This window comes from Saccopteryx leptura, chromosome 5 (assembly GCF_036850995.1).
Source record: "Saccopteryx leptura isolate mSacLep1 chromosome 5, mSacLep1_pri_phased_curated, whole genome shotgun sequence".
Taxonomy (NCBI): Eukaryota; Metazoa; Chordata; class Mammalia; order Chiroptera; family Emballonuridae; genus Saccopteryx; species Saccopteryx leptura.
Genome location: NC_089507.1, coordinates 30,712,231 through 30,739,713, shown reverse-complemented (window position 1 = coordinate 30,739,713; position 27,483 = coordinate 30,712,231). Strand labels below are relative to the sequence as shown.

The following is a 27,483-nucleotide window of genomic DNA, read 5'->3' as shown; positions in this document are numbered from 1 at the left end:
TTTATATGCTACAGAAGTTTTCCTGGGTGCGGACGGTAAAAGGAGTTCTCATGATGTGCATTTCATAAACCCTCCTCTTTTGGCCCCAACACTCTCGTATAGGATGGTTCTGTAAAGGGGAATTGCTAGGATCACTCTGCAAAGCAGTACTTGCTATCAATTGACTAATTTTAAAAGTAGCTCATTCAACCAATTTTGGCAACTGAACCATTTTCTGAAATCTGGAATAGCAAAACCTTGAGAGCAAGACAGGAACAAAATGGGAGACTTAGAAACAAGTCACAAGTACGTTTTAAGGTGCTTTCCATTTGCTGCAGCATTACCGGTGGGGGAAAGAGAGGCGGAAGGGTATCTGCATTGGTGGCCACTCACTGACGCTGGGCCTGGGGCAGTTGGCCAACATGGTCTCCTTGATCTGCCCGCCCAGCAGAGCAGTGAGCTCAGTGTCATCCCAGTTTCACAATGGGACTCAGAGCCAGTAAGTGGTAGAACCTATATTTGGATCTAGGGCTGCTGGATCCAAAGTCTGCGATCTTCACATGGCTTAGAGCAGGGGTCAGGAACCTATGGCTCGCGAGCCAGGTGGGGCTCTTTTGATGGCTGCATCTGGCTCACAGACAAATCTTTAATAAAAAAAAATAATAACGTTAAAAATATAAAGCATTCTCATGTATTACAATCTATTCATTTCCTACCACTCATGTTAATGGTTGCAGGTGGTTGGAGCCAATCACAGCTGTCCTCCGGGAAAACACCAAATTTTTATTGGATAATGCGTAATGTACACGGGTCGTTGTATGGCTCTCACAGAATTACATTCTAAAATATATGGCGTTCATGGCTCTCTCAGCCAAAAAGTTTCCCGACCCCTGGCTTAGAGTGAGGCCAGGAGAGAAGCCTAAGCTACGAAGATCCTTCTCCTGGGCCATTGTTTATTTGGGATAAAGATATCAAAAAATAATTCATTCCGCCTGACCAGGCGGTGGCGCAGTGGATAGAGCGTCGGACTGGGATGCGGAGGACCCAGGTTCGAGACCCCAAGGTCGCCAGCTTGAGCGCGGGCTCATTTGGCTTGAGCAAAAAGCCCACCAGCTTGAACCCAAGGTTGCTGGCTCGAGCAAGGGGTTACTCGGTCTGCTGAAGGCCCACGGTCAAGGCACATATGAGAAAGCAATCAATGAACAACTAAGGTGTTGCAATGTGCAACGAAAAACTAATGATTGATGCTTCTCATCTCTCTCCATTCCTGTCTGTCCCTCTCTCTGACTCACTCTCTGTCTCTGTAAAAATAAATAAATAAATAATAATAATAATAATAATAATAATTCATTCCATTTTTATCTCAATGACGATGAAGGCAATGGTAAGACTTAACCTTTATTGTTTCCTGTGTACCAGGTTCCATCTATGTGCCATGTATTAATTCCTTTTGTCTTCAGAACAATGCTGCCAAGCGGGCACCATTATTATTCCCATTCTATAGATGGGGCAACCAAGGAACTGAGGTGAAGCAAACTGTACAAGGACATAAAGCTGTGAAGTAGAAGAGCCAACATAAAACCCAAGCTAGGCTGACCTGTGGTGACGCAGCAGATAAAACGTTGACTGGGAATGCTGAGATCGCCATTTCAAAACCCTGGGCTTACCTGGTCAGGGAGCATACGGGAATTGATTCTTCCTGCTCCTCCCCCTCGCCTCTCTCTCTCTCTCTCTCTTCTCTAAATGAATAAAATCTTTAAAAACAAAAAAACCCACACTATTGGCTGCAGTGCTCACACTCCTAATTTCTGTGCTCTCCTGCTCCTCAGACACATAAATAATGGCTAGTTAGCACAGCCCTCAATAATGTAATTCCACATTGTGCTACTCAGACTTTTATTCAGAGCGACCCCCGTGCTAGAAATGAGACACTGGTAGAACTGAGACACTTGAGACATAGAGCAGTGTATAAGTTTCAAAGAAAAAGAACAACAATAAAACAGGATCTCTTTCAACTTTTATTTTTTAAATTATTTTTATTTATTCATATTAGAGAGGAGAGAGGGAGAGAGAGAGAGAGAGAGAGAGAGAGAGAGAGAGAGAGAGAGAGAGGAATGGGAGAGGAGCAGGAAGCATCAACTCCCATATGTGCCTTGACCAGACAAGTACAGGATTTCAAACTGGCAACCTCAGCATTCCAGGTCAACGCTTTATTCACTGTGCCACCACAGGTCAGGCCTCAACTTTATTTCATACAAAAAGAATCTACACTTGAAATCAGTGTCTATGTTCTTGGAAATCCAATACATCTCTGACAGTTTCAACAGGGTGAAACCACATGCCCCTACAGGTTCAAGATGGGGGCTCCCCAAAGCAGGGCTCACAGCCACTGTCCTTATCTTTGAATTTGTGGATGACCTTTCTTATGAAGCTAGGAGACCCATTTGAAGAAAAAAAACAAAACAAAACCACTAGGCTCTTTCTTTAAAGGAAAAGTAACTTAAGTAACAACTATTGTCTTGCATATTACAGAAAACACCATATGGGTACTTGCTCTCCAGACCAAGTCAAGTCATTGTTTGTACACGTATATCTGTCTGTGAACAAACAAGTCCAGATCCATCCTCCTAAATTTCACCAACTAGAAAAGAAAGATAGCAAAGCATAAAACCATATGACTCTTGCTTCTGACATTCAAGATTGTCTTCTTTTGCCATTTATTTTTCTCTTATAATTCCAAAGGCTCTTTCCCTTATTTAAGGAACATCTCTATGGCACAGAAATGTCTTTCATTAAAAGTTGAAAGAGGAGCATATTAGTTCACTGTTAAAGAGTCAGTAGAGAGCAATTGCTTCTGTCTACCTGGCATCCCTTTGTTAGGGAACCACACCTCATGTGTGGTACCAGTGGGTGGCCCTATGACCCAGGCCTTGCCCATAATAAAACCCTCTCTCCCAAGTAAAGATTGGTCCAAGGATAGCACAAGGCACTGGTCTTTCTTTCTTTCTTTCTTTCTCTCTCTCTCTCTCTCTCTCTTTCTTTCTTTCTTCCTTTCTTCCTTTCTTTCTTTCTTTCTTTCTTTCTTTCTTTCTTTCTTTCTTTCTTTCTTTCTTTCTTTCTTTCTTTCAGTGAGAGGAGGGGAGATAGTGAGACAGTCTCCCAGAATCCTGAATGTGCCCCAACTGGGACCCACCCCGTAACTCCCTGACTGGGGCAAATGCTCTGCCCATCTGGGGACCAAAGCTCGCAACTGAACTATTTTCCATGGAGTCATCCTCAGCACTCAGGGCCAACATGCTTGCATCAATCAAGCCATGGCTGCAGGAAGGGAAGAGATGGGGAGGAGGGGAGGAAAAGCAGATGGTCGCTTCTCCTGTGTGCCCTGACCAGGACTCAAACCCAGGACTTCTACATGCCAGGTTGACCCGCTACTACTGAACAAACCAGCTAGGGCCAGGGCAGCTGTCTTTCTGTTGTGAATTCTATCAGGAAGATGACTCTTTGTGTCTGCTGGCCATGTTTTCTGCAACATGGAGAGACATGTTAGATGGAGAGACAGAAAATCCTGGAGCACAGAAAATCAGTGAGCACTTTTTTCTTTTTTTTTTTTTAAACATTACCTTTCACAGTTTCTTTTTTCTTTTTTTTTTTTTTAAAGACTTTATTCAATTTTCAGAGAGGAGAGAGAGGGAAAGAAGGAGAGAGAGAGAAGGGGGAGGAGCAGGAAGCATCAACTCCCATATGTGCCTTGACCAGGTAAGGCTGGGGTTTCGAACCGGCAACCTCAGTGTTCCGATTCTATGCTTTATCCCACTGCGCCACCACAGGTCAGGCATGAGCACTTTTTTCTAATTCTTGCAGTCCTTTCTTCCTTCATGTTATATACCGTTAGCAATTGTCTGAGTTGAATGAGCCAATAAATTTCCCTTTGTCCTTAACTGGTTTGAGCTGGATTTCTATCTCTTGCAACCAAAAGAATCATACCATAAAGACTAAATGTTTAAATTGCTGCCTTGACCACTCACACAAGGTGCCTGCCTGAGCTGAAGGTGTTTCCCTCATACAAAGAACTGAGTTTTATACCCAGTGAACCTGTCACCTTGCTAGTTTCTATTGTCTTCTACAGTCAACCCATTTCTTTCTTTCACTCCCCACTTAGCCCAGCCTTCAGGCTGATATGGTTGCTGTCTAACTGCAGTAACTTAGTCTGTCTTTGGAGAGACAAGAAGAGACCCTGTTTGCTCAGAAACAGCAAAATGCTCAGACATCCTAATGTGGACTGGTTTTCCAAGTGATGACTTTGATACCATTCATTCAAGCAATGGTGCTTGAGATAGCTGTATATTCAAATCAACCAAAGAGATTTTAAAAAGACCAATGCCAAGGTCTCATCCGAGAGATTCTGTTTCCATTGGTCTGAGGAAGGATCTGGACATCAGCATTTTTCAAAATTCACCCAGCCAAGGTTAAGTCAGCCAACGTTAAGATTAGCTGACTAAAAACATATTTATATAAGTTTTTAATAATTTTTATGTTTGAGTCAACTAAAATAACTTTTTATCTGCTTTTGGGAGTAGGGGAGAAGGCATGGAGGTGTTAGCCCATTGTTAACTTTCCTTCAGCATTTCCTGGACTATGCTGGAATTCATTAAAGCATATTGAACATCTCCAGTGGTGTGATGGAAACGATCTAAGGTCCCTGTGGTCTATAGCCTTGTAGGAGCCTACTGTTTGTACCCAAGTGTGCATACCTGTTGTGTGCATTTAAGTTTTCTGTCTATATATATATTAAATCATACAATTCTAGTAGAAATGGTTTTTAAAATAAAACACTTGACCTTTATGACATAACTCGTTTTGGTTAATATAAATTATCATCTAATCTACCTATATGGTATATGTACTAGTTTTCTAGGGCTGCAGTAAGAATGTACCACAAAGAGAAATCTGGACACAGAGCCAGGCACACAGGGAGGACACCATGTAAGATAAAGGCAGAGATGGAAATGATGTTTCTACAAACTGAGGAATACCAGAGCTTGACAGCAAACCAACCACTGGAAGTGAGGGAAGAGTCAAACAGTGTATTCCTCACAGCCCTTGGAAGGAACCAATCTAGCCGACACCTTGATCTGACTTTTAGCCTCCAGAACTGTGAGACAATAAATTTCTGTGGTGTAAGCACCCATTTTGCCATACTTTGTTATAACAGTTCTAGGAAACTAATATACAATAGTCTCTTACAGAAAAGTCTATGATTGTGCAATCAGTCTCCTTTGATGCTGTCTGTAGTGGTAGAGGGGAAAGACCCAAAATTTTGAATAACCTAAACACAGTAAATTAAAGGGTCACTGCTGATCTTCACGCAACATGAGAAGTTTATTTTCAACTACTCTTTAAAGACAAAAAGAAGAGAGAAAAAACTAACAAGACTTTCCTTTTTCCTAGCCTAGAAAACAGGATCCGAAAAGCCCAGCTGCCTGGACATTTATAGAAGTCGGAAAATTGTCACAATTTTTGCAGCAGAAACATATTTCTATTGGTTTTCCGAAAAATGTGTATTTACAGAAGCTTTGTTAGCAAACCATGAAATACTCCAGGCAACCAGGACACCAGTAAAATCCAGGTGCTTTCTTGGTTGGCTTATCTGTGGCATGGATTAATTTGTAAAATTTCCAGTAAAACATATAATGTGTGATCTTACAAAACCTCAAGCTGCCAATATTTAAGATTGTATTTCACTGGCTCAGTTCTGAACCTTCTCCATAGAAGTTGGTCTTCCTCCAGTTCTATGAAATAAAATGTTAGCTTCAACACTAATTAATATTATGAACTGATTGTTGCCTGTTACTATAAAATATTCAGCCAGAAAAATTAAGAGAGGGCAGAATGGAAGTTGATCCTGCTGGTGGACACTGCATATTCTTCTTAGAAACTGAACTGCCCACAGTTTGACTTGTTACTACATCTCCTCAACCTTCTCTTAATGACTTTCAACTCCAACTTCGTAATTCAACTTTGTTCTAGTAAATATCTAAAGCTTATGCTTCTTCTGTTCAGGATGCTTTCAACTCTTTACGAGAAAAATTCTTTTAGAAATTGGAAGAAAGAAAAAAAGAATAGAGAATAAAAGATTACATATACTAAGTTTGATAAGGAGTATTGGCTACCTTGATTAAACAGAAAAGTCTTGACAAGTTAAATTTTCTTCAATCCCTTTTTCTTTTTCTTTTTTTAATATCATATCCGTTTTATTTAATTTTTTATTTATTTTTTATTTATTTATTCCTTTTAGAGAGGAGAGGGAGAGACAGAGAGAGAGAGAAAGAGAGAGGAGAGACAGAGAGAGAGAAGGGGGGGGAGGAGCTGGAAGCATTAACTCCCATATGTGCCTTGACCAGGCAAGCCCAGGGTTTCGAACCAGCAACCTCACCATTTCCAGGTCGACGCTTTATCCACTGCACCACCACAGGTCAGGCAATCCCTTTTTCTTAAGTTATTTTCATTGTAAGGGAAATAGTCCCAACATCATCACACTGGAAGGGTCAACGAACAAATAAATTAATCCATTACCAAGAACCAATTAGTCAATGATGGTCAATTCTGGAGCTGCTAGGAGAGTTGCTCTCTTTGCACAGAAGTGACAAACAGCTGGTGGCCAGTTAAGTACCACAAAGGAAGAGCCTACCAGAGAATGAATGAACACAGAGAAAACTGAAGCTGAGAAATAGAGAGGGTAGATTTCTAATAACACCAAGGGATATCCATGACTGCTCTACACCAGATATACTTCCAGTCTTCCAGGGTCATGTGAGCTATAAGCATCTTTATGCTTAATTCATTTGTGTTGGGTTACTGTCACTTGCTACTAAAAGAATTCTAATGAATATAGAATCCTATTAGTGACAAAAATAATAAATCCAAGATAACAGTCCTTTTCAATCCTTAAAAGGATGTATCCAGTCCAAAAAAAAAAAAAAATGTCCTAGAAACCACACAGAAAGGAAAGAAAAAACTGTTGTAGATTTTATTCTAAAAAGATGTTGGGGAGGGGATTAAATGTCCTCTGAAAAGCCCCCAAGGGCCAAGAGTTGGGAGAAGCGAAGAAGCAAATTTGGGTCCAACACAAGAAAAAACTCTCTGCTGCTGAGAGATGAGTAAAATGGAATAGACCACATCTTGAATAAGTTCTACTTATGTCTACCTTCTTCCATTGTCACTAATGCTACACTGTCTATTCCGAGCTAGGCTCTATTCTAGATGCTGAGGACTCGGCAGGGAACAGAACAAACAAAAATCCATGCCCTTGAGAAATTTACATTTTAGCCAGGAGAAATAAACAACCAACAAGCACAATATACAGTATGACAAATGGTAATAAGTGCCAGATAGGAAGGAGATAGGGAGTGCAGTATGTAGGCACTTCACACTGTAGATAGGTTCTTGCAAAACACTGTATAAGGAAACCAGTTTTACTATAGGCTAATATAGACATGAGTTACTATAGAATATTTCTGGTCACAAAAGCATCACCAAACTTCTAAATAAAGACCCAAAACATTTCTAATATTACACATTGAAATAAATGTGAAAAAATACATTTTAGAAAGATGAATAAAAACAAGTAAAATCAGTGTTTTCCAACCTGTATATTCCAGTATTCTAGTTCAGGGCTGCAGCTGGCGGAGCTAATGCTGGGACCCACGCTGCCCAGGATGCCCTCCTACCAGACACACACACCCCCTCGGGAAATCAATCTTTCCCCCCTCATCAACATTGTAATGAAATGAGGTTGAATGGGGGGGGGGTGCAATTGTCATAGGGTATTCAGTGAAGGCCTCCCTGAAAAAGAGATTCTAGAGCTCAGACAGAAAGCAGATAAGGTAGGAAGTTACACAGAGGAATATTGAGAGTAAGCAGGAGGAATAGTGAGAGTAAGCACCCTGAGGCAGGACATTTGGGGCCTGTCTGAGACCAGCAAGGCTGGAGGAGTGATGGAGGGAGAGGGTAGAAGAACTGAGCTCAGAAACGCAGGAACGGTTGTAGATCATTGTCTGAAGTAAGCAATTGTTGGGATTTACTCTACGAAGGAAGAAGACAATGGAGGAATGTGGATAAATATGATTATATTTTATTTTTTTAATGTCCATTTATTTCAAAGTGACAATTTAAACTCATGAAACCTTTCCACAGTCGAACATGTAGAAGGCAAGGTTAGAGATAAGACAAATGGGATAGGATTGGGAGGCTGGGGACACGGGGTGGGTGGGGCAGAGGCACTGACAAAAGCCCAGCCCCTCGAGGGATTTCCCAGGGAAGGTGGGGGGAAGGGGGAGATAGGCCTTCTCCCACAGCCTGGTGGTGGGTCCTCCAAGCCTCTGCCCACAGCAGGGGGCACAGCCGGCACCAGAGCCCATGGGAGCCACAGTGTTGTGGGAGCCCAAGACATATGGTTTTATTTTAAGAGGGACACTCCATCACCGGAAAATAAATCATCTCCCAGCTGCCAACCTGATCCTCCACAGTCCATTGTTCACAAAGCAGAATCAATCTTTTAAAACGCTGTAGGATGCCTGACCAGGCAGTGGCACAGTGGATAGAGCAGGGGTCGGGAAACTTTTTGGCTGAGAGAGCCATGAACGCCACATATTTTAAAATGTAATTCTGTGAGAGCCATACAATGACCCATGTACGTTATGCATTATCCAATAAGAATTTGGTGTTGTCCAGAGGACAGCTGTGATTGGCTCCAGCCACCCACTACCATGAACATGAGTGGTAGGAAATGAATGGATTGTAATACATGAGAATGCTTTATATTTTTAACGTTATTTTTTTTTTTTTTTACTAAAGATTTGTCTGTGAGCCAGATGCAGCCATCAAAAGAACCACATCTAGCTCACGAGACATAGGTTCCCGAACCCTGGGATAAAGCGTCGGACTGGGATGCAGAGGACCCAGGTTCAAGACTCTGAGGTCACCAGCTTGAGTGCGAGCTCATTTGGTTTGAGCAAAGCTCACCAGCTTGAGCCCAAGGTCGCCGGCTTGAGCAAGGGGTCACTCGGTCTGCTGGAGCATCCCAGTCAAGGCATATGTGAGAAAGCAATCAATGAACAACTAAAGTCCCGCAACGAAGAATTGATGCTTCTCATCTCTCTCCCTTCCTGTCTGTCCCTATCTGACTCTCTGTCACTGTCACAAAAATAAACAACACTGTAGGACAACCCAGCTATCCACTCTTGAACATTTACTCCCAAATAAAACTTATGACCACACAAACACATGTCCATGACTGCACAGAGCCGCTTTATTGGTAATAGCACCAAACTGAAAACAACCAATATGTCCTACAACAGGTAAATGGTTAAACTGTTGTACACCCATATCATAGAATATTACTCAGCAATAAAAAGGAACTATTAATACATGCAACACAGATGGCTTTCAGGAACATTAAGTGATAAACTCAAAACATCACATGTTGCATGATTCCATTTATATAACTATAGTTACAAAACAAATGCAGCCATCGGAGGAAATGAATGAAAGGTAATGGGGACCTCTCTGTACTATCTGAGCCATTTCCTGTGAATCTGTAATTATTTCAAAATAAAAAGTGTTTTTTTAAAGAAAGCAGTGTAGAAAACAAATTTTGTGTCAGTGGGAAAGTATGCTTCATCTACATACAGCATACCCTTCCTTCCCAGTTACCTGACTGTACTCTTTCCTTGTCGTGGAACTATTTCTACAACTTTGAAAGTTTAGAGAGGTAACTGAGATACATGCTGACTGTTCTAATAGAGGTTCCCATCCCCCTCTTCACCCACAATCCCCGTGCAAAAAACAGTATACACGTGGACAAAAAGCATTCAACTGAACATTCCTTATATCTCAATCTGTGCATTTTATACTCTCCCCTCTGAATAATATGAGGGCGTGGAGCATGTTCAGTAAAATTTTTAACATCTGTTCATGTCTACGTCTGTATAAGATTCATGATGGTACCTTTTCTGAAAATTATCTATTGAGAACATAAATCTGGTCGTCTCACTCCCCAGCATTACATTTCCAAGTTTCCTGTTGGATTTAGACTCAATACCAAACATTTCCCCCATGGACAAGGCCCTGCCCGGCCGGGTACCAGCCTGCCCCTCAAGCCTCACTTCTCCACTGTGCTCCTCACCTGGGCACTCCGACCATTCACCCTTCTCTCAGCTTCCTAAGAACATCAAGCTTGTTTCTGCTTATGGCTCCTGCAGCTGCTGCCCCTCCACCTGGACAGTTACTCTCATGGGTGGCTCTTCTTCATAAGCGTAAGAAAACTCTTAGCTCAACTGCTCCACCTCAGTGAGGTCTTCTCAAACCATTCTATCAAAAGTAACATCCCCAGCCTATTGTTTTCATCAGTTATTCCTATCTGAAACAATAATAGCAGTATGTATTATGTATATTTTATATATTGTAATATATTTATTATATAAGTATACTACATATTTCTTATAAGTTATAAGAATAAATTTATTATGTATCAAATATTACATAAATATGTTAGTAGGGTTCAGTTAGTTTCTAGTTTACTTGTTTATCTGCCCAACCCAATTCCATAATAGTAGGATTTTAGAATCTTGTCCAATTATATCCCCAGTATATAGAAAGATACCTAACATAGAGTAGACATTGAATGAATATTTGTTGAATAATTCCCTAAGCGAATGATGCTTCAGGAAGTAGGAAGGTCCCCTTCACTGGAGGTTTCTAAGCATTGTTTATGCAATCACTTGACAGGGTCATTGGAAAGCTGTACGCATAAGCTCAGTCACAAAAATAAAAAACCATTCAAGTCCTTCTAGCACTATCAGTCTATGACTCTATGGCCACCACCCCTTTCTGCTATTCAGCGGGAAACGCACAGAAGTATTCCTCAGTCTTTTTCCACCAAATGATAGCACGCACACCACTGTTCCTGCTGCAATATCATCTCTGCATTAAAATGTTGAAGCTAATCAGACATTTAATTTCAAAGTGGAAGGTCATTATCTTGTCACAAAATTTTATTCCAATTACTTTTTTTTTCCCTATTATACAAAATGAATTAAAAGTAGCACAAAACATTGGGAGATCAAACAGTCAATCAGAAGCTCATTAAACATCATTGAAATTGGTGCAATAAAAAGCATTTCCCATGGCTGACATTATTTAAAAGCTATATTCTGGATGGCTCAAGAAATTGACATGCTGCCAATCAAAAAATCACCCTGTCCATAAATAGCCACTTGACTTTTAAAAGTTCACTATTTTCCTGAGATAAAGAGTAAATATCTAAAAAGATTTAAAACATGAGTGTAATTACCATACTATCAGCCCCTATGAGACCCTAAAGAGAAGATATCAGGAAAGTCACCACCTGATCATTTAGACCAGTGATTTTCAGAGGCACTGACCTTTTTCCCTTAGATTGTCAAATAAAAAAATGACAACAGCCAACACAATAGCCATCTGGTGTGAATGAATGAAACTTATACCATTTTTTTTCATCATATCTGCAGAAAATATATTCTTTGGTGTGATGCAGAATTTTAGTAATTAGTTTATGTGTACCATGGAATGGAAAAGTTGGAAAATCACTGATTTAGACTATAACTTACAGAAAAAAAAGCTTACAAAGTGCTACCAGTGATTTTATAAACACTTCAATACATATATTTATGTACAATATTCAGCTAAGTACAATCCCAGACTGGAATGAATGGGTCAGTTACAATTTCAAAATTGAGTTTAAGTCCACACTTGGAATAAATGTCCATTTATTTTCTAAAAAGTGATTATTTAAGCACTTCAGTTTTCTATGAACCCCCACATAGGTGACTGCTAACATGAGGATCCAAAAGCTGATAATTTTTAAATTTATAATATTTTTCCCCTAGGAGCCCTCCTCCCACACACACACACACTTTTTTTTTTTTTAAGGTAAACCACTAACTTTCGCATTTAGTTTTATAGAAACAACCACTTTTTGACGTACAGGATGGCAGATCCTTCCAGTTGGTAAAATATAACAGCAGCTGTACTATTCCCAGTCTTTTAAGGTGATTTAAGTGATGAGAATGATACAAATTAAAAATACATAAGCAAAAGGAAAGCTCCAGATATTGTAAATTACTTCTTCAGTAAAGAACTCTAATTCCCCTACCCCTGCCCCCCCCCCCCCCCACACACACACACACACTGCAACTACCATGATTTCTTTTGAAAAGCCTGGACTTACTAGCAAATTATCTGGGAGTAAATTGGGAGGGAAACATTTCAATGCAAAATTCAGAACTGCTTTACAGAAAGAAAGTGTGGGGAGGTTTGTTATCATGTATTTCCTCCAGTATATCATTCAATTTGGGCTGTCTCACATCTCAGAAGAAGCTCCCCCATTTCTCACTTATGTGCCTAAGAAACATCTTCCTGGCATCTCATTCTCTCTCCCTGTCTTTCACCAGCATTTCATTATTTTTTAACTGTCCCTCTCCTGCTTGTCTCCCTTTTCTCTAGCGATCCACGTGTCCTCATTTAGCAGTTTTCAGAAGCCAGGGAGAAACGTTGCAAATAATGTTAAATATGATTAATATCTTGAATTCCTTGAAATATGACATGCATGAGTTACAATGAAACCTCTTTTATTTCCCCATGAAATGCTTTTGCATAATGAGAAAGAAAATGTCCTCTATGCCCTAATCAGCCCTGACAGTTCCTGGACTCCCAAATACTTTTATTTATGGCATTATTTATTTCATCTCTAATAAATGGAGGTGGGGGGGGGACCACAGCACGTTCTGAGAAGGCTGCAGGAGAGAGGGAGACTATCAGGGTGGAGGAACACAGAACCAGGAAAGAGAGAAGGCTTCCAAAGGAAGGGAGGAGCTGTGGGAATTGAGAGACCAAAGACCTGTACCCCCAGAAAAAGGAATGGGTCACTTTCCCAAGACTAAAAGGAAAACTATTTTATTCAGAGTGGAGAAATGAGGGTCATACATCAAGGAGATGTATCCAAAATTCGAACCTGGAGAAGGAAGACTGAAGGCTAGATAAACAAACCTGGGCGGGGTTGTGGTTTTGGAGCTGGCCTGGGGGAGAGGTGATTTGCTCCAAAAAGTGGCTGGGAGAGGCCAGGATAATCCTCTCGATTTAAAGACATTTCTACATTCATGGGATCCTCCTGCAAACCACAGTGGCTCTTCTCTCATCCAAACAACTACCTAAATTGTGTGTCCTCCAGAGCCCGTGGCCCAGTGGCTCCAGATGCAGAGAGAAACTGGCTGGTCAATGCAGAGAGCTACCAAGCCACTCTGCATATGTCCCACAAGCACATATGCATATATATCAAATGACATTTTTTAAAGTATCTTATCACCATCCCAAAGGGAGTTAAGTTGCCAGGTCATATTTTAGTCTCAGTTTCACAGACACTAACTGCTAAGAGAAGAAGTGAGAATATGAATTCAAATAATCTATATAGGTATATCCGTGTGGCTTTGGGTTATTTCCTCAAGGGGCCTCGGTTTTCCCATCTGTAGAATGGGGGAAATGATTCTGTTATGCACTCTCAGATCCCATACAGGGAACTAACAAAATAATGGGGACACTCGACGGCCGCTTGCTGGCTGTGGGCAGAACCGCAGGCGTGGAAACCACCTGGGTCAAGGCCTTCAACATGCTCTTTCAGAAGGTTAGGGGAGCGATTCTTGATCCGGGGAAGAACTGCGCGTAATGATTTCCCAAGGCACGCACGCACGCACGCACTCTAGCCACCCCGCCCCGTCCGTCCCAACTACCACCAGCCACGCGGTGCAACGCCGAGAGTTTGGGGCAGCGTAGGGGGCGCTAGGATCTCGTTTCCGAAGCTGGACGCCGCCCGCAGCAGAAGCTTCGACTCCACATCTGGGACTCCGAAGTCTCGCCTTGGCTGAAACCTCGCCCGGTTATCAGGTCGCTACCCCCCCCCCCCCCCCCCCCCCCCCCCCGCCCCAGCTGTCCCCTTCCCTCTTCCCCGTCGAAGGCGCACACCAGGTTGGCCCACCCCGCGGGCGGTGGCGGCGCCAGGCCCCGCCCCCTCCCCCATTATCATTAGCAGATATTACCCTAAACACTTGCTCTTTACTTCCTTTCTCCCTCCAGGCATTGGCGAGGCGGCCTGTCAATCAGCTCTCGGGCGGCAGCCCCCCGCGCGGGGGCTCAGCGATGCCAGGCTTGGCGACAGGCGGCAGTGACGGCGGCGGCGGCCACGGCACAGACACACACCCTCCCACACGCGCGCGCACGGGCAGACCCGGCGGGCGGGCAGCGGAGGCTCCCTCGGAGCCCGGCGCTGGTCGGGGAGGGGGCGTGCGGCCGGGGACCGGCCCAGAGGCGCAGCATGGAGGAAGAGATGCAGCCGGCGGAGGAGGGGCCCAGCGTCCCCAAAATCTACAAGCAGCGCAGCCCCTACAGCGTCCTCAAGACGTTCCCCGGCAAGAGACCGGCGCTGGCCAAACGCTACGAGAGACCCACCCTGGTGGAGCTGCCACACGTCCGGCCGCCCCCGCCGCCCTTCGCGCCGCACGCCGCTGTCTCCATCAGCAGCAGCGAGCCGCCGCCGGCGCCGCAGCAGCAGTTCCAGGCGCAGAGCACCTACCCCCCGGGGCCCGGCCGGGCGGCCGCCGCCGCCGCCGCCGCCTCGTCGTCATCGCCTTCCGCCGCGTCCCAGGGCCACCTGAGAACTCCCGCGCCCCCGCCCGCCGCCCCCGCCGCGTCCTCATCTTCGTCTTTTGCCGCCGTCGTCCGGTACGGCTCGGGCCCGGCGGCCGCCGCGGGCAGCAGCAGCGCTAGCGGTGACGGTGCCAGTCTGGAGCTCAGCGCAGGTACCAACTCTTGGGCGCAACTTTCCTTCCCGCCCAGGCCGGGGGGAGGGGAGGGGACCGGGGAAGAGGGAGCGAGGGACGGCCGGTAGCCTCTTGCGCCACGGGCCTGGCGGGAGGGGCAGGAGTAGGGGGCGAACACCTGGCTGAGAGTCGGGGCGTCGGAGCGCACCCCAGGCCTCCCCCGCGCGGCTGCAAGTTCTGGAGGATTCCGCGGCGCTGCCGCCGCCGCCGCCGCCGCATTCCGGGCTTCTGACGGCGCGCGCGCCTTTTAACAGGTGGCTCCGCCGCTGGATCCAGCGTGGCGCCCAAGAAGTGCCGCGGTGGTCGGCCGGCAGCAGGGATCGTTCGGGCGGGGACGCGGGAGGCCCCTCTGGTGCCGAGGCCGCGGGCTGGGAGTAAGGACGGACACCCTAGAGTGACAGCCGCGGCCGCTCCCGAAGAGGCTCAGGCGGCTCCGGGGGCTCTCAGGGACGCCCTCCCCTTAAAACCTCCGCTGCCCCACTTTTTTCCTTCTCCTTCTTTTCTTTATCTCCCTCTTTCCGCTTGGTTTTCCATCTCTCTCTTCCTTGCTTTCTGGTCTTCTTTTTCTCCACCTCTTTGATGCACTCAGTGTCGCGGTCTACTCGGCTGGCTCTCGTGTGCGCGCTGTCTCTGCCTCTGTTTCGCCACCCAGCCCAAAGTCCCAGCCGACGGGTGACAGACTCCAGCTCGTCTGTCCCCGCCTCGAGGTGGAACTGGCGCTCGCCCCTGGGGCCGACTTCGCCCCGAGCCCCGGGCGCTCGAGGTCCGCTGCCCACCCCAACCCTATCCTCACCTCCCCCCCGCCGGGTGGGACACTGCTGCACCGTGGAGTCCCCCGCCCCGGAGCCTCTGGGCCGGGGCCTGCGGAATTGTCTCCTGGGGCCTGCGCATCCCAGGGTACGAGATGCCTCTCCTTTGCCCGGAGCCTGCGGGCGGCCCCACGTGAAAAGGCCAGCCCTCCTGCCCGGCAGCGGGAAGAGGGATGGGCTGGTGGAAAGGCCAGAGCCTGGAGCCTGCGTCCAACTGCGCTCTCTGCTCCTCGAGGACGCGCAGCCACGTTTTTCAGGCTCATCAAAACTGAAAGTTCCTGCTCAGGCCTTTTATGCCACTTTGGAGTCTCCCCCCCCCCCTCCCAAATTCTGCATCTGCGTGAATCTCAGGCTTTATTTCTAATGAAAATATGAGCATTATCTCTGAGTTATAGGTGCTAACGCTAATGTTCTGTTGTTTGTCAATATTTTGACACATGAAGGATTGATTTTGAGGAAGAAGATCTACAATAGTTACAGGTTATAGTGAAGACTTGTTGTGTTATATACCGCACAGATTTGGAGATGTTTGACTGCTTTGAGTGGGGTTCTTATGTGAGTGTCCCTCTTGTATATGGGGTTTTTTTTTCTTCAGTTGCTCTTGGCCCAATATTCTGTTGTGTTTTTATATTCTGAGATTACTCACACACTTTTATTTTCCTCATTTTTCTTCTGTTTTACCTTCTTAAGAGGTTTGTGTTCTTTCTCTTTGGACTTGCTCATGCCCATTTTTATTTCCCAGTTCTGCTTTTTATCTTTCTATATTTTTATTTCGTCTTTCATAAGTTTAGGTCCTTTTCCCATTTTCTGTTTTGCTTAATCATTTGCATAACCTCGGTTCCAACCTGGTTTTCCCCCTTCTTTTTCTTTCCTGGTTGGGCTTTATTGTCATCTTGTTTTCATCTTGAGGTCTTGGCTGACTCTCAGTTTTTGCCTTTCTTTCCTACATTATAAATTTATCTCCTCATTTCCACTTTTACGCATCCTTTTAACCTTGGTTTTTTTCCCTTCTGTCTCTGCACTAGTCACTTGCTGTCCTGTCTGGTGTTTCCTACTCTGGCACTTTTCTGATGCTTTCATTCCTAAGGAGTTTTTTGTTTTGTTTTGTTTTTTCCTTTTCTTTCTCACCGTGTTCTAAATGCTCTCTTTCAGTGTTTCTTCTAATAGCCTATTTAATCTACTTTGTCTCTGTCCCCTGGTGGAAATTACATGACTGAATCTAAAGAAGTTAAAAAGGGGCTTGTCAGTGGCCCTCAAACAACCTGTATTTCTTACTTTCTTTTATTGTCAAGGCTTTTTTTTTGGGGGGGGGGGGGGAGGTGGGAGAGAGAGACAGGAATATGGAGCTGCTCCTGAATGTACCAGGCTTGTTGTTTTTTAATTTTAAAAAATAAAGCCTAGAAAGGTAAACTTTATAACACCAAGGGCAGAGTGACACCTGCTTGTTGGAGGGATGGGAATTAAATGTAGGTGTCTTTAATGTAGTGAGGAAAATGGTCTGGGGCAAAAAAAAAAAAAATCAAAAACATAGCCCATAGTACTAGATGTCATGAATTTGTGGTCATGTTAATCACTGGGAGGCAAAACCATCTCTTATCAGGCACAGTGGTGTGAGTGGCCATCAGAGGGACAGTCACTTGGTGAGTTGATTGGCTCTGTGAAGAACTAGTGGTTCCACTTTGAACCAATGAGCGTGTGTGCACAGAGGGATGCCATTTATGTGTACCTTGTGGGGGTGTGGAGGGTGATTTGCCTTTTGCCCCCTCACAGAAGTGTCACTACAGAGTCTCAGACCACCTGGCACACTGAAAACAGAACAACCATGTGATTAAATGAGTCCAGGATGGGAGAGGGGTGACGGTGTCCAGAGTAAATGCAGTGAAAACATGAAAGGGTTGAAGTAAATCTAAGGGCCCTAAACTATTGAGAGAAGAAATATGTGATTAAAAATAGACTTTTTTTTCCCAACATCCTAATAAAATCTCATGAAGAGTATAATTTTCCTTAAAAGGGGTAATACACCATGGTTTTAAAAGCATATTTTTTCGCTGTGGGAGGCTTAGAGTTAAAACCCACGTAGATCTTGATATGCAGCCTAAATTTGGCATCAGGAAATGGGAAATTGCATCTTTAAGCAGAGTACAATCAAAAATGAATTACAATAAATCCTATATAATTGCATAGGTCATTCTCTTTAATGAGATTTTATTAACCTGACTGTCAAGCTTTTGAGTCAGGCAGATATTTTATCTTCTTCAACTGATAAAAGTGTCAGCTATAAACCACCATATAAATATTCATAAATCTACACATCTGTGGCAGCCTATCAGCATCATTCTTTTGGACATTAAAAGCATTCTAATTACTTTCTGTCTAGCAGAGCTGAAATGCTGCCTGTTATAGTATGTGCTTGGCAGGCATGATTGCTTTTGTTTGCCATCACAAATAGCAGCATCCTATTTTATATACCGATGGTCCAGAAAATATTCAGGGATTGACTGAGCAGGATGAGTATTAGGAAGCACCATCTGGTTTTGATAGCACCAAGTATATTAACTCATCTGTTAATTTTTGACACATCATTGATTTATTTATTTAGAAAAATTGCATCCTCTTTTGCTGTGTTGATGTTTGCCATCATGGAAAAAAAAGGGAGGGGATGGTATTTTTTTTAGAAGACGTAGGTCATTGATTTAAGACGGGTGATGCTTCCAAAGAAGCTTTCATTTTCTAACTTCTATCTTCTATGCCATGAAGTGCTTTCTTTAAAAGAAGTTATATTAATGTTTTAAGGAAATTTAGCTATTTTGAACTAGCTGGAAATCTGTTGGGTAGCTAAACTCTGGATGCACGATAGTGGGTCACAGAATGTTTTTCTGCTTCTGCATTTTTAATATATTTCACCCTTCGCTGGGCTAAAATCAAAAGGTTACCACTAATCTTGACTACTGTGATCTCCTTCATAGAAACAGCACTCTTGGGGATGTGCTGTGACGGCAGATTCCGTTCAGGGCTTTCCTTACCAGGAAGGACGTTAGAGTGGGGAGCCTGTGTTTGATGGCTGAACTCCCGTCCCTCTTCTTCCTCACTTCTCGGTTTTAAGATGGATTAAACCACTTAAGTTCAGAAGAATTTCTAGAATGATTTTTTTTTAATTAAAAAAATAATCATGGGTTCAGATTTTGGAATCAGACTAGGTACAGCTTACAGCATATTATTGCCCAACAGACTGTGCAATACAGCAAAATAAGTTAGAAAGAAGCGACCATTTTGGTGTGGTTTGGGACTGTGACATTTAATGTGTTTGATTTTAGGGACATTAGGGATAAAATAAGTAATTTTAAAGCCCCTTTGCACTTTGTACTTCTCTGCCATCTGAGTGGAGCATTTGGGGACTAAGGGGGAAAAACTGTTAAATTCAAAATACGTGTTCACACTCTACACAATTAAGAATCATGGATCAGTGGCCATTCAATTGCGTTCATATGAAAACAACTTTTCTCCATTTCTTAGCAATAATGGGCATTGCACAATACTTGCATTTCTAATTATATTCTGTCTGGAAAGCTATTGCTGGCTGCAACGTGTATTACCGTATTTCCCCATGTATGAGATGCTTCCATGTATAAGACGCACCTTAATTTGGGGCCCGAAATTTGGAAAAAGAAATGTATTACATAAAGTTATTGAACTCAAGTGTCATTTATCATAAAACTCATACAACTCCTCATCACTGTCAAAATTCCCATCCATTAGCTTGTCCTCATCTGTATCTGATGATGAATCACTGTCTTCATATATATATTGGCTCGTCCTCAGTTCCATCTATGGCATTTGAAATGCCACAACCTCTATATAAGACGCACCCAGTTTTTAGACCCCAAATTTTTGGGAAAAGGCTGTGTTTTATACATGGGGAAATACGGTAAGTGGAAAGATTTACTGTTTTCTATGAAGTGTAATAATATTTTTCATCACATCCTTCAATGTCTTGATGTTTAAAACACTATTCAAATATTATAAGATACTGAAAAGAAATTCAGCTTTAAGGCTTATACGTGCTGTTTCTGCATGTGTCAGTTCTGAGAATGAAGCATTTTTAAAAAATGCTGGCAAGAACTGTTTTACGATGGTCACTATTCTCTGATACTCTGAGAGCACTTCAGTACATTATCCTCATAATGAAGGGTATTACATAATGATTTTTTTCTCAGCATATCATGAGTTTATCCCTCAGTTAGGAAAACAAATCATACTTGTCCCTAAGTCAGGTTCTTTTCCCTTAAATCTATACCCCGATGTGATTTATCAATATGATTAAAACTACTGAGTATTATATAGGACATTGAATAAATATATTGAGCAGTTCTTTCTAGATAATTCTATTTTAGCCTTTCCTTTCATATTTTGTTCCTTTCATCAGGATAGTTATGTTAATGGTGTATAGGCTGTAAATCAATTGGGACTATGCTGATTAAAATGCAAACAGTAAATACAACTTAAGGTCTAGAATGGGATTATAGGATTAAAATGAATGAAAATCGCTAGTGTGCTAGAATTTAAAATTCCCAATCAATATCATTCTTTGATTTTACTAATAAAAGAACAAAAACTTGGAAGTAAAAGAAATGAGAGGGCAGCATTTTAAACCTCCCCATTTATATGGTTGAACTGTTTACTATCTTGTTTGTTTTTGGTCATTGTGAAATACCCATGTCAGATACCCAAATATCTGAGGTCCCTCCCGATTTAAATCATGAGTTCAGTTCTTTGTTCCACCTGGCAGGGGGCGGAGGCATCATCAGTTCCAGTGGTTGGTGGTTAAAAGCTACTTCCCATGTCCACATCCCTTTTTCTCCTATGAAGTAAACGGTAGTAAATGGTATCTTTACCTTGGCAGCTGCTTCTTTTTCTTTCTTCTTTTCCAAGTGAGGGGAGGGGAGGGGAGATAGAGACACAAACTCCTGTGTGCCGTGACTGGGATCCACCCGGCGACTCCCACTTGGGTCTGATGCTCTGCCCATCTGGGGCCAAGCTCACAACCAAGCTATTTTCAACACCTGAAGCAGAGGCTCCACAGAGCCATTCTCAGCACCTGGGGCCAATGCGCTTGAACCAATTGAGCCGTGGCTGCGGGAGCTGAAGAGAGAGAAGGGGGATGGGTGGAGAAGCAAATGGTTGCTTGTCCTGTGTGCCCTGACCGAAAATCAAACCTGGGCCATCCACATGCCAGGCCGACATCCTACTCTACCACTTAGTCAACCGGCCAGGGCCCGTTGGCACCTTCTTCAGCCAGTCCCCAGCCTTGCAGCCTGAAACTATGCCTAGTATCTGATTCCTTCTTTAGCACTCAACATAACTGTGCAAAACATCAGGCCTTTGACTATTAGTGGGATTTAAGATGAGAGTACAAATGCAGGCCTACATATCATATATCTAAATAATTAAAAGGCCTGAATCACACTTAAACTGTTAAAATGTGTCCAGCGCACCCACCCTGACAAAGACACCTTTATAGTGACCAGGTTTGACTTGGGTGCTTGCAGCCAGCCCGTGACCTCTTCCACCCCCAGCTTCCCTCCTGGAGGAGGGAACCCCTAGTCACACGCGTGTGGATGCCCCAGTTCAAACTTCCAAGCTCTGGCACCATGGTCTTTCTCTGGGAAGATGGCTCAGGGAACAGACCAGCACAGGCCCTCGGAGCAGTTTGAGTAGGGAGTTCTTGGATTTTAGGTACCTCACCATAGGGAGAGGGAAGTCTGGAAGGGGAGGATCTAGGCAGGGGCCTCCTGCCTGTGTCTAGGGCAGTACTGCTCCTAAGAGAGAGTAAGCCCCAGACCAAGAGGAGAAGACTGCTGTGGACTGTCAGCTCACGTGCCACCCCCACCCCAGCCAAGTACCTGTGGAACTGCTGTGAACTCTTACTTGCTTTACAAGGGTCCCTGCATGTATCGGGTCACTGTCTCCTGAGGTACTGCGCCGGCCCGAGACCACTGTGCTGTGGCACTTGCAGTCTGTGCCTCTCCTGAGCCCAGGGCACTGGCCTCTGTGTTCTGACTTCTAATCCTTGCAGAGGGATTTAGGAACAGGAGCACTTTATAGATTTGGGAGATGTGAGGGGTGCCTCTTTGATGCTCTGGGTTTTATATATATATCCTAATTAAATTGTTTAAAAAGGAGACTTTGACCCCCCCCCCCAATACCTTAGTTACTTCAGGATAGAATAGTAAGAAGAAAACACAAAGTGGAACATAAAGTACTTCATGGGGGGGGGGGGGGGTCTTCCGGGGGTTTCATTGTTCAGCCAGCCAGGATTTTCTGGAGAAATCAAGTTCTTTTTTTGACAGAGACAGAGAAAGGGACAGATAAGGACAGACAGGAAGGGAGAGAGATGAGAAGCATCAGTTCTTTGTTGCAGCACCTTAGTTGTTCATTGGTTGCTTTCTCATATGTGCCTTGACGGGGGCTACAGCAGAGTGAGTGACCGCTTGCTCAAGCCAGCGACCACAGGGTCATGTCTATGATCCCATGCTCAAGCCAGCGACCCCACACTCAAGCTGGTGAGCCTGCGCTCAAGCCGGCAAACTTGGGGTTTTGAACTGGATCCTCTGTGTCCCAGTCTGACACTCTATTTAGTGCCCAGCTGATCAGGCTGGAGAAATCAATTTCTAATCACAGCTATTCTGGTTCCCTATTCCCATAGAAGCCCTTGAGAATCTCATTTTTTAAGTGTTTTGGGGGTTATTTGTTTTTAGAGAAAAAAGACAATTAGTCAACATTTTTAGAGACAGCAAGTTGCCAGTTACATTTCTATCATAAATAATAGTACATACAGTATTGGCACCAAAAATCTCCAAGAGTTTGTTGCCATCGTTCTGGTGGGGGTTGGGGAGAGGCACCCTCATACTACTCTGTAAGCCCTAAAACGAGTATCTGTCAGTATTTATAAGTAGCCCGTTTGGGGGGGTGGTTAAGAAGGGAATCCACCTTGGGACATTTATATTTCGGGTGAATTTTCAAGGCCTGATAGACTGACGACATTAAGCCGCATTTTCGCAATTTGGGAGAGGTTCCTTTATTTTTGCAGTAAGTTGTTTGCTTTCTGTTTGCTCTTTGCTTTTGCTGATTAACAGTTAATATGCTATAGAATTCATGTATGTGAACTAACTGCATTCTCAGCACGTGCCGTTTTAGGAGATTTGGCAACCTAATGGCAAATAACTACAAGCTTTTCAGATGATACTGATGTAGATCAGCCTAAACATTGGCCTTGATGAGAAATTCAAGTTGGCAGGTAAATTAAAGAGTAGGTGACACAGATATTGGATAGCACACATAGTTTTGCTTTGGGGGCTCATCATCGGCTGCCTGATGGGCTCACTCTTTGTTTTACCTTAGATGTCTAGTGAGCTCTTCAAAGAGACTCCACTTTCTTCTCCGGTTTTCATCTGGGAGCAACGTGCTCTCAGCAGGGATTATATCAGCTGATTAATAGCAAGGGCACGAGGGCACTCCAGAAATAGAAGTAATGATTGCTCTAAGCCTTCTACCAATGAGGAATTGAGTCTGCAGTGGCTGGCTCGGCTCGATTCATTAGAGTAAAGACATTAATGAAGCCGTAGGTGTGAATTCAGACGGGTGCAGGCCAGTTAATGCCACAGAGAGGGAAATTGCTACATTGTGCCCCAGTCACAACCCAGCCGTTTCCCAGAGGAAGGGGCTAGAGGCAGCTCATCAGGCTCCCCACCCGTCAGAACAGCAGGAAGCTGTACATCCTGTGAAAAGTGGATTCTCTGTGTCCCCTTGATGTGCATATTTTTAACATTTTTGAATGTTAAACTGAAAGCTGAAAACTTCTCTTATCCCTTGTCTTTGGCTGTTGGTCTCTGATGTGTCTTCTCACGTGTTACAGAGAGCCGCGTGATCTTGGATGCCTTTGCCCAGCAGTGCAGTCGAGTTCTTAGCCTCTTAAATTGTGGAGGAAAACTTCTGGACTCCAACCATTCTCAATCCATGATTTCTTACGTAAAGCAGGAAGGCTCAAGTTACACTGAAAGACAGGATCAGTGTCACGTTGGAAAAGGGGTCCACAGTCAGACCTCAGACAATATAGACATAGAGATGCAATATATGCAAAGGAAACAGCAAACTTCTGCCTTTTTGAGAGTTTTCACTGACTCCCTTCAAAATTACCTGCTCTCGGGAAGCTTTCCAACTCCAAACACCTCATCGGTCAGTGAGTACGGCCACCTGGCCGACGTGGATCCTCTGTCGACCTCCCCCGTGCATACGCTAGGCGGCTGGACCTCCCCAGCAACGTCTGAGTCCCATGGGCACCCATCTTCTTCCACACTGCCAGAGGAGGAAGAGGAGGAGGAAGAGGAAGGCTACTGTCCCAGGTGCCAGGAGCTGGAGCATGAGGTCATTTCATTGCAACAAGAAAATGAAGAGCTCAGAAGGAAATTAGAGAGCATCCCAGGTACTCCATCCTGTTCCTTACAAGCCAGATGGAACTCTTCCCTTTCCATGATCTCTGTATGTATGTATGTATGCCTTCATGCATGTAGATACATATTTGTTGTTTGGTTGGTTGGTTGATTTGTTTTTGACCACTGATGTAAAAATGTTGGAAAAATGGGTATGCACAGGATACCCTTAGCCCACCGGTGACACACAGAAGTTTCAGGATTAGCCACTAGCCTTGTTCTGTCTGTGTTTCAGCCACGGTCTTCTTGGGTTTAGGCCTGAAGACCATAGTCCGATGATAAGGTGCTCTATCGATAGATGTGGTGCAGTGAGATTAGGATAGGTCAAGTACTGCGAGCCTGAGTTTCCTTAGGGACGTGGTCTTGCTCCTTTAAAATGGCTTTTGAATTTTTAAAGACTTTGATATATGTGCTTTATTAATCAGTGACAGAAATTAAAATGAAATGATACCTTCAGAGAGGCAGGGCTCAAGTAGTAATGAACAAATGATCTCTTCTGTTCCATTAATTTCTCACCTTTCTTGCTAAGTTTCAACAGGCAGAGTCTCTTTTTAGCATGCAAACTCCCCCTTAAAGTTAATAAGCAGCTGTAAACTAAAAGGAATAGATCAAAGACAGACCAGTAATTAAGCTGATCCCAAACTATTTGTGCCCCTGGCTAAATAGGAGGCATTTCCTTGCCTCTTAAGAGACATTAGATTTGCAGAGAAATAAAAGTCATTTTCACAGCCAGCTCTTCTCTGGGTTGCAAAGCCATTTTTTTTTACTATTTGGAAAGTATTTTGCATATGTCTTTGAATTTATTCCTGCATGTCTGTGGCTTATAAAAGATATTAAGATCATTGGCTAGAACAATATCTTCAGACCTCTTGAATCATACAGACATTGATAACAGTTTTTGAGCCTGTATCCACCAGTGTACAAATTTATTGGTTAACTACATAGTATGTGTTCCACTATATTGAATATATTTTCTTCAAAAGAAAGCGTACTTAAAAAAAAATTAAACTTTTTAAAGCTGGTACATAAATATAAATAGAAGTTACTTTTTAAAAAAATTTATTTACTAATTTTAGAGAGAAAGGAAGATAGAGAGAGAAAGAGACACAGAAACATTGATCTGTTTGTTCCTCTATGTGCCCTAACCAGGGATTGAACTGGCAAGTTCTGCGCATCAGGATGATGCTCTAACCAACCACGCTATCTGGCCAGGTCTAAATAGAGGTTAACGTTTTTCCCTGACTCCTTGTCTTTGTGCTGTTCAGTTAGGCAGCTGATGTAGAAAGGACGTGTCTGCGTTAGGAATACCTCACCACTGACCTGCCCCTAATCATTGTTCTTCTCCACTTCCCGGAAAGACAAAAATGCTGTCATTTCTTGACCCTCTTTATGGTCAGACATTGAGTGACACAGATTGATATTAGGCTAATTAGTATTACGGCAAACATATCAGCCCTGTTGCTAATCATGAACTTGAATCAGTAGACATTTTACTTGGAGAACTATGATTGCTTTAAAGGATCTAGACCCGGGGTCCCCAAACTTTTTACACAGGGGGCCAGTTCACTGTCCCTCAGACCATTGGAGGGCCAGACTATAAAAAAAACTAGGAACAAATCCCTATGCACACTGCACATATCTTATTTTAAAGTAAAAAAACAAAACAGGAACAAATACAATATTTAAAGTAAAGAACAAGTAAATTTAAATCAATAAACTGACCAGTATTTCAATGGGAACTATGGGCCTGCTTTTGGCTAATGAGATGGTCAATGTCCGGTTCCATATTTGTCACTGCTAGATGTAACAAGTGATGTGACGTGCTTCCGGAGCCGTGAGGCGTGCATCCCACGTCACTGGAAGTAGTACTGTATGTGAGCGATGCCATGCTTTGCGTCTCTCACTGACCACCAATGAAAGAGGTACCCCTTCCGGAAGTGCGGCGGGGGCCGGATAAATGGCCTCAGGGGACCGCATGTGACCCGCGGGCCGTAGTTTGGGGACCCCTGATCTAGACCAAAGCCCAGCTATGTAGATGAAAATCAGTTTGTCTGTTATGAATAGAAAAAAGATTACTGTCAAAGAGTAGGAAATACTAGTTTGTGATTGTGTAACACGTGTCCTCACTACCTAGGGACACCTTAGCGTTGGGCATCAGGTTGAAAGTGTCACTTGGAGATGAGAACTGGACTCAGAAAGAGACATCACCTCCCTCTTGCCCTCATCTCCCAACCTCCGTTTTGGCTAACCAACCAGCCAGACTCTAGATGACCTGGTATTTTCAGATAGCCATTTGGTGAAAAGTGCGGCCGGTTAATACTCCGGTTTTGCATGTAACAGGAGTATTTTGCAAGCAGTAGCTCTCCAGTAATGTGGGATCGACTGTCCCTGAGCAGTGTCACGGCCTCGCAGTGGTCCCAGTAGGCCTCTGTCATCCTGGAGGCCAGTGCATTTCCATGGAAGGACCTGAGGCTTTCCTCTGGTAGAACCCACCCTCCTGTCGTGGGGTCACTCTTGTCACAGCCAAGCAGGACGGATGGCGATGCCGGGGACGGCAGCGTCCGGCAGTGACCTGAGGAAGCCCGGCTGACGAGGAGGGGGAGGCGCCTGCCTGGGTCACAGCCAGCACCCTGTGCCTCGGTCCTTTCGCTGCCACTCCAGAACCATGCTGCTGAGCAACCCTGAGATTCCCGTCTCTTTTATTTTCTTCCTGAAATAAGCATTCATATCAGTTCTTGAAGTGAAAGTTCAAGAGAAATGAAGCCATTAGTTGACAGGAAAAATGATTTTACTTTAGCAGCTATAACAGGAGGGAAGGAAGGTGGTATAGACCTTACCAAAAAGAAAGGCTGGGGAGAGGGGCTCTTTCCAGCACCGCTGGCGAGGGGCTGTGTGACCGTGTTATTCGTGAGACATTCAGCCAAGTCTTATTTACCATCAGCTACATGCAAGCAAGGGGCTTCTGGCCAGTGCTTGCCAACTAACTTTCCAAAGTTAGGCAATTAAATATTTTACCCCAAAGTAGTAGCGTTAGCACGTTTTCTTTTGTATTAGATTATCACGTTAGAAGTTACTCTGTTTAAAAATGTATGTTCTTTTTAAAAGAAAGCGAGACTAGGTTAAAAGGAAAAGGCTCCAAAAGGGAAGGATGTTGGAATCAGGAGTACAAGGAGCCGCAGGATTGGGGAAGGAAGGGGAAGGATGGGGACACGTCAGTGGAGAGGGTGTCGGGCTAGAGAACTCACAGTATAAATATTTAAAAAGTTGACAACCAGCACGAGGTGGAGAAAAGTCATAAGGGAG

At 43.9% G+C, this 27,483-nt stretch overlaps 1 protein-coding gene across 2 annotated transcripts in view; it reads left to right on the top strand.

Annotated features, from left to right (window-relative positions):
• The first annotated feature begins 14,193 nt into the window (after positions 1-14,193).
• BEND4 (BEN domain containing 4) overlaps positions 14,194-27,483 on the top strand; it is a 33,563-nt gene continuing 20,273 nt past the window's right edge. For both annotated transcript variants that reach the window (XM_066384864.1, XM_066384865.1), the window contains exons 1-2: positions 14,194-14,864; positions 23,607-24,173. In XM_066384864.1, the coding sequence (XP_066240961.1) occupies positions 14,381-14,864; positions 23,607-24,173 (1,051 nt within the window). In that variant the 5' untranslated portion in view covers positions 14,194-14,380. The remainder of the gene's footprint in view (positions 14,865-23,606; positions 24,174-27,483) is intronic.